This window comes from Nyctereutes procyonoides, unplaced genomic scaffold (assembly GCF_905146905.1).
Source record: "Nyctereutes procyonoides isolate TBG_1078 unplaced genomic scaffold, NYPRO_anot_genome, whole genome shotgun sequence".
Taxonomy (NCBI): domain Eukaryota; kingdom Metazoa; phylum Chordata; class Mammalia; order Carnivora; family Canidae; genus Nyctereutes; species Nyctereutes procyonoides.
Window position 1 is genome coordinate 51,522,235 of NW_026575131.1, and position 7,643 is coordinate 51,529,877.

Sequence of the window (7,643 nt, forward strand, 5' to 3'; positions counted from 1 at the left end):
ATCACACTTGAAGGTCCCCTTTCAGACAGATTTTATCACTGTCTGAACTTTTATGTGTGGGCCTTGGTAAGTTCACCTGCAAAACAAGGCAACTAAACCAAATAATGTATTAGAGCCTGATCAGTTTTGCTAGTCTGGACCTTGGGGTATTTTGATCTCTAGTGATACATTTTTTATAGCTTATTTTAGAAATGCATTCAATAAACACATGGAGAAAAGTTCAACCTTGATAATAACCAAATACATAATTTATCCATCAGTGTATATTCTGTTTGGACATATAATGTGATCAGATAAACTCTGAGATCCTAGGTTTATGCTCTATGAGGGCAAAGATTTTTGTCTTTTTTTTTTCTTTCATTGCTGTGTTCTAGATACCTACCATAGCCTGGCACACCAAATGTGCTCAGTAAGAAGAACTAGCAATGGTTATTGATAAAATGCACTATTTCAGGCAACTATTCTGAATTGGTACTGAAAGTGGCTATGGGACTGGAAATCCAAGCTGCAGTGTAGTAATAGGAAAGTAAAAGGAGGGGATATGGAGAGTAGAAATGATAACAGAGCAGTCAACATAAGAGGTTAAAGTACATAAGAAAAAGTACTCACAAGGTAGTTCTGAGCAAATTCACTTATGAATGAGGGGTGAGGGAAAAACTCACTGTGATTAAGAGGCAGGATTTCTTTAGCCAACTGCTGTTACCACTGTCAGCTCAAAAAAACCAGGACTAGTGTCCCCATCACTGAACATAGAGTATTCTCCCCAGGACTTTTTGTAGAGCCCTCTTGATGTCCCTGTTCCGTAGGCTGTAGATGAAGGGGTTCAGCATTGGGGTGACCACAGTGTACATCACCGAGGCAATCATGCCTCTCCAGGAAGATACATCAGAACTGAGATACACACCAAGCCCTGTCCCATAGAATAAAGAAACCACAGAGAGGTGAGACGCACAGGTAGAAAATGCCTTATACTTATACTTCCCATTAGCTGACGGGATTCTCAGGATTGAGGAGGCAATTCGAGTATAGGAGAAAAGGATCCCTGAGAAGGGAACAATGCCAAGAAGGGCAGTCACCATGTATTGCAGGATATGATTGACCAATGTGTCTGAACAGGCAAGGGTGAGGGCCTGAGCAAGTTCACAGTAAAAGTGTGGAATTACCCAGTTGGTGCAGAAAGACAGCCGCAACATCAACAAACTCTGGATCAGGGAGTATGACAAGCTGATGAACCAGGACACAAGAACCAGGAGGCCACAGAGCTGTGGATTCATGATGACTGTGTAGTGCAAGGGGTGACAGATGGCCACAAATCGGTCATAGGCCATCACAGTAAGGAGGAAAGTGTCCATACCTCCAAAGACCATAAAAAAATACATCTGGGTGATGCAGCCTGCATAGGTGATGGATTTGCTCTGTGTTTGGATGTTCACCAGCATCTTAGGGACCGTGGTGGAGGTGAAACTGATGTCAGCAAAGGACAAGTTGGAGAGGAAGAAGTACATGGGGGTGTGGAGGTGGGAATCAGAGGTGATGGCCAGGATGATGAGTAGGTTCCCAAGCACGGTGACCAGGTACATGGACAAGAATAGCCCAAATAGAATGGGCTGATGCACTGAGTCTTGAGAAAATCCCAGGAGTAAAAATTCTGAAACACTTGTTTGATTTCTTGCTTCCATATTGCCAACTCATCAGCTAGATGATTGAAGCAGGAAATGAATATGAAATAGGCACTGGATAGACTCTAGAGTCTCTCTACCTTTTTTATTTCTTGAAGTGAAGCATTGGCGATAAAAGCCTTAACATTACAAAATTTAGGAATCCAACATTCTGTTATTCATTATGTGAGATATTTAATAATGTTGATCAACCCCTGTCCATTGGCCTCTAAGACACCCATTTATCCTCTTTATTTAGAATCATCAAATCTAAAAAGTTAAGAACAACTTCGAACCTTAGCAATAAAATGGCCCAAACTCAATCTAACGCAAATGTGGAACATGAGATCCAGTGAAACCTTGTAACTTAATCTGGATTATCTGCCTTATCTGGGATGCAGAAAAGGGACAGATAAGTATATCTCAGAGGTGAGAAAATTTGAGACTATCTCAAATATCTGGACAGACTATTTCAGGATCGGCAGAATGTAAGTTTACTCCTCAAGAAAAAAGAAAGGAAGAAAAAGAAAATGTTTTTACCAAATAATAAAACACATGAACAAATTCTTAATGGTTAGTGTACTAGGGGCCATCAACATCTTGCAGGGACAGGGACAGATGCTTCCTAGACATTTGTTGCTTGACAAAACACCCTTTATCTGTGAGGTTAAGGAATTGGTGAAAATGTCTAAGGCAAATGAGGATATCAAGGTTTCAGCCATTTCAGGATCATAAGACAAAACACTCCAAAGTCACAAAAGGAATTTTGATGATCACAGCTTTGTAGTACAACTTGAAATCTGGCATTGTGATGCCCTTGGCTCTGGTTTTCTTTTTCAATATTCCCCTGGCTATTCGGGGTCTTTTCTGATTCCACACTGCAAAGCTGTGGTCATCAAGACAGTGTAGTACTGGCACAAAAACAGACACATAGATCAATGGAACAGAATAGAGAACCCAGAAATGGACCCTCAGCTCTATGGCCAACTAATATTTGACAAAGCAGGAAAGACTATCCACTGGAAAAAGGACAGTCTCTTCAATAAATGGTGCTGGGAAAATTGAACAGCCACATGCAGAAGAATGAAACTAGACCACTCTCTTGCACCATACACAAAGATAAACTCAAAATGGATGAAAGATCTAAATGTGAGACAAGATTCCATCAAAATCCTAGAGGAGAACACAGGCAACACCCTTTTTGTACTTGGCCACAGCAACTTCTTGCAAGATACATCCATGAAGGAAAGAGAAACAAAAGCAAAAATGAACTATTGGGACTTAATCAAGGTAAAAAGCTTCTGCACAGCAAAAGAAACAGTCAACAAAACTCAAAGACAACCTACAGAATGGGAGAAGATATTTGCAAATGACATATCAGATAAAGGACTAGTATCCAAGATCTAGAAAGAACTTCTTACACTCAACAGCAAAGAAACAACCAATCCAATCATGAAATGGGCAAAAGACATGAAGAGAAATCTCACAGAGGAAGACATAGACATGGCCAACAAGCACATGTCACTTGTTGGCAAGTTCTGCGTCACTTGCCATCAGGGAAATACAAATCAAAACCACAATGAGATCCCACCTCACACCAGTGAGAATGGGGAAAATTAACAAGACAGGAAACAACAAATGTTGGAGAAGATATGGAGAAAGGGGAACCCTCTTGCACTGTTGGTGGGAATGTGAGCTGGTGCAGCCACTCTGGAAAACTGTGTGGAGGTTCCTCAAAGAGTTAAAAATAGAGCTACCTTATTGACCCAGAAATTGCACTGCTGAGAATTTACCCCAAAGATACAGATGCAATGAAACGCCAGGACACCTGCACCCCGATGTTTCTAGCAGCAATGTCCACAATAGCCAAACTGTGGAAGGAGCCTCGGTGTCCATCGAAAGATGAATGGATAAAGAAGATGTGGTCTATGGATACAATGGAATATTCCTCAGCCATTAGAAACGACAAATACCCACCATTTGCTTCGACGTGGATGGAACTGGAGGGTATTATGCTGAGTGAAGTAAGTCAATCGGAGAAGAACAAACATTATATGGTCTCATTCATTTGGGGAATATAAAAAATAGTGAAAGGGAATAAAGGGGAAGGAGAGAAAATGAGTGGGGAATATCAGTGAGGGTGACAGAACATGCAAGACTCCTAACTCTGGGAAACGAACAAGGGTTAGTGGAAAGGGAGGTGGGCGGGTGGACGGGGTGACTGAAGGGAGGTGGGCGGGTGGACGGGGTGACTGGGTGATGGGCACTGAGGGGGGCACTTGATGGGATGAGCAGTGGGTGTTACACTATATGTTGGCAAATTGAACTCATATATATATATATATATATATATATATATATATATATATATATGTATATACACACACACACAAAGAATTTGAGTCAAATCCTCAATGGTGCTCGTTAAATACTGGGCAAGATAGAAATTAAACCAGGATGTTGACACATGAGCCCAAAAAAGATGAGAATCAGATGCAGCACTCACATTAAGGTGATGATTCAAATGAGACTGGGAAGATGGGGGAACTCATCTGAGGTCCACTTTCCTACTCTCTCTACTCCAGGTCCTGAGGGTCCTATACCCAAACAGAGAGGAATGGATCCTATAACCCAGTATGCCGAACAGCATAAAATCATAAAATGATCTTCAGTGTTGTGTTTTGCCTTGTTAGAAGTATTTTTGAACATGTACTATTCTGTAATGCCCCTACCTACAAAGGAAAAAAAGCCACCATTGGCTGTTATCCCTGTCAGTCTTCTTAGATATAAAAACCAAGTAGCAGGAGGGGGTGGCCAAAATGGGTGAAGGGAGGTCAAAAGCACTAACTTCTAGTTATAAAACAAGCAAGTCATGGAGTGTAATGTGTGGCATGAATATAATTAATAATACGGTATGGGGTATTTGAAAATTGCTAAGAAAAGAGATCTTAAACATTTTCCACAAGAAAACAATTTTTGTAACTATGTATGGTGGCAGATGTTAACTAGACTTATTGACTTATTCGACCTATAATATGTCGAATATTATATGTGCAATATATATATTATATATATAATATATATATATATTTAATTTTAAAGACTATTTGACAGAGAGAGAGTGAACATAGGCAGGGGAGAGTGGCAGAGGGGGAGAGAGAGGCAGCCTTCTGACAGAGCAGGGAGTCATACTTGTGGCTTGATCCCAAGATCCTGGGATTATGACCTGAGCCAAAGGCAGATGTTTAACTGACTGAGCCACCCAGGCACCCTTATATGTGCAATATATTGAATCATGTTGTACACCTGAAACTAATATGATGTTACATGCCAATTTTATCTCAAAAAAAGAAAACCCACAAAAATCCCAAAGCAGAGAGTGTCCCTGGAATGATAAAAATGATCAGATCAGAGGCAAATTGTTTAACTACAAATAAACACCTTTGTTCTGACCATTAAGGGGGTGAGTAGTTTGCAATGATCTCTGCTGGCTTCTGGTGAGAGGTTTTCTAAGCAAATGGTCATGACTCATCTTTAAAGTATGATAGTTTGGGGCAGCCCTGGTGGTGCAGCGGTTTAGCGCCGCCTACAGCTTGGGGTGTGATCCTGGAGACCCAGGATTGAGTCCCACGTTGGGCTTCCTGTATGGGGCCTGTTTCTCCCTCTGCCTGTGTCTCTGCCTCTCTCTGTGTGTCTCTATGAATAAATAAGCAAAATCTTAAATAAGTAAATAAAGTACGATAGTTTGCAAAAGATTCCCTTGACTTCTAATAAGTGTGGCTTACTCTCTTGCATTCCGATCTGTTTTATTAAGCAGACTATCAGAGAGTGCACAGGACATACCCACAGTTCTGGGTATTTCCTGGAGTGTGCTGTGCATGTTAATGTCATCAACGACATTATAACCAAGCAAAACAATTTCATTTCCTACAGAGGCTGGATTACAATTCAAATGGGTCATGAAATAATGAGTAACAGCATTCATTTTTAAAAAGAGTTTCTCACACGTTAGAAACATTTTATCTTAGGACCAGAGGTTAGAAATTAGAGGTGGAGGATACAACCATTTGTCATGTATACTTTCCTCATGCATCAAATGCACGTTTGTCCTATGTTTCTATTCTGTTTCTAGTGTCTAGTCCAAGAAGGGCTTCTTTGGAACAGGCTAAGTGTTAGCTGTTGGGGAAACAAAGATTAATGGTATGGTTTTGTCCTGAGAGAGCCTGCCTTCCAGGAGTAGTGATGGATGTAGAAACCAGACATTGCAACACAGTGAATTAAATGCTAAGATAAAGGCAGTCTGCAGAGTGAAGTACAGAAAGCAGCTCCAAATCTAGCCTGAAGTGATGGAGTCAGAGAAGGATTCTTGGAGGAAGAGATCTCTGGGCAGGGAGTTGTCTAGTCTGATGATTGAATATAGGCTCTTCTGGCAGAGAAGGCAGCAAGGGAAAAGGCCCATAAGCAAAAAGCCGCATGGGACAACGTGCTCTTAGCAATGTGCTGAAGCAGAAAGCAGGACATGGGAATAATGAAGAATGAGGTTGGACATATGAACAGAGACCACATCTCTGGAAACCTTGAAAAAAAAATTGATGAAGGGGCTATGTAGGGACTGTGACCAAAGAAGTAACATAATCCATATCACAATTTTCCCTGGTGCCTGAAATGAAAGATAGATTTAAGGCAGGCAAAACTAGAGTCAAAGGGAATGGGGTTGGAAAACCTCACATCATTAATGTTGAAGGGGCCAAGTCACTTTTTTGGGGAAGAGGAACAAAGGCCAGAAGAGGTGAATAAATTAGCCCAATGTCTTGCTAATGATTCCATGTAACTACTTAAGGATGAGACCTCATACCCAAGTGCAATCCAGAGAACTATGAGAAAGGGACATGTGCATTTCAATTTCCCATAGAATGTTCCCAGGGCAAAAGGGTAGAATGTCAAGAGGGAATTGGATGTTGGACCTTCCTGTGCACTTCACTTTTCCTCCCTTATCCACCCTGCCCCAGTCTTACCTACTGCAGCCCTAATTTCCAGGGAACAGACTCTTCACACTTGAAAAGGTCTAAAAGAATCACAGATAAAGGTGAAGAAGGAGGAGGAAGGACAGGTCCTTTTGAAGAAACAGGAGATGTTCCCCCAGCAAATGAAGGTGGCAAAGAAGGATTCAGAAAGGATTTGTTGGAGTGCCTGGATGACTCAGTTGGTCAAGCATCTGTCTTTGGCGCAGGTCCTGGTCCCGGGGTACTGGGACTGAGTCCCACATTGGGCTCCCTGCTCAGCAGAGAGCCTGCTTCTCCCTCTCCCTCTCCCTCTCCCTCTGCTCTTCTCCCTCTGCCTGCCACTACTCCTGCATGTGCTCTCTCTCTGTCAAACAAATAAATAAATAATCTTAAAAAAAAAAAAGAAAGGTTTTATTTAGGCTGAGTGAAGATGGAGGCACTGGAGTTTTGGAGCAAATGATGGGAGAAAACAAGAGAAGATCAATACTTCATGATAAATGACCTAAAAATCTCTCAGTACATGGGGGCATCCATTTGTACATCTCTGACTGGTAACTATCACTACACAGTGTAGTTCTGGAAAGTGCTATGGTATCCCAGAGTGAACTGTGCTTAGCCTCTTCTTCCTCATTCCTATAATCTCCATCACCCACTCACCCAAATAACATGCAATCAAAGTAAAAGCTCACTAACAACAGCAAGTTGTTTGGCTTTGAACAAATAGTGTAGCCATTAACTCTCCTAAGCAATTGGTCCATAGGGCTCCTTCTGCACAGACATCACAGGGTGGCTCTGCCATATGCTATAGTCAATGCTCTTTCTACCCAACCACCTCCTTTCCCTATTACCGAGAGCACTTACTGGGCTATGCATGCTTAGCAATGTGGGCTTACCACAGGGGCCAACTTCCCTGTATCTTGTTCTCTTGTGGAGGTAACGAAGAAAGATTTGTTTCCCAAAAGAGAAAGGATACAGAGCCAGG

General features: G+C 41.7%; 1 protein-coding gene across 1 annotated transcript; it reads right to left on the minus strand.

The window, feature by feature from the left end:
- Nucleotides 1-740: 740 nt before the first annotated feature.
- On the minus strand, nt 741-1,679 carry LOC129522029 (olfactory receptor 7D4-like). The gene has a single exon (XM_055344077.1). The coding sequence runs from the start codon at nt 1,677-1,679 to the stop codon at nt 741-743; it is 939 nt and encodes a 312-aa protein (XP_055200052.1).
- Nucleotides 1,680-7,643: the final 5,964 nt, after the last annotated feature.

Excerpts from the sequence above, each read along its gene's own strand:
- LOC129522029 (XM_055344077.1), bottom strand. The coding sequence starts at position 1,679 with ATGGAAGCAAGAAATCAAACAAGTGTTTCAGAATTTTTACTCCTGGGA.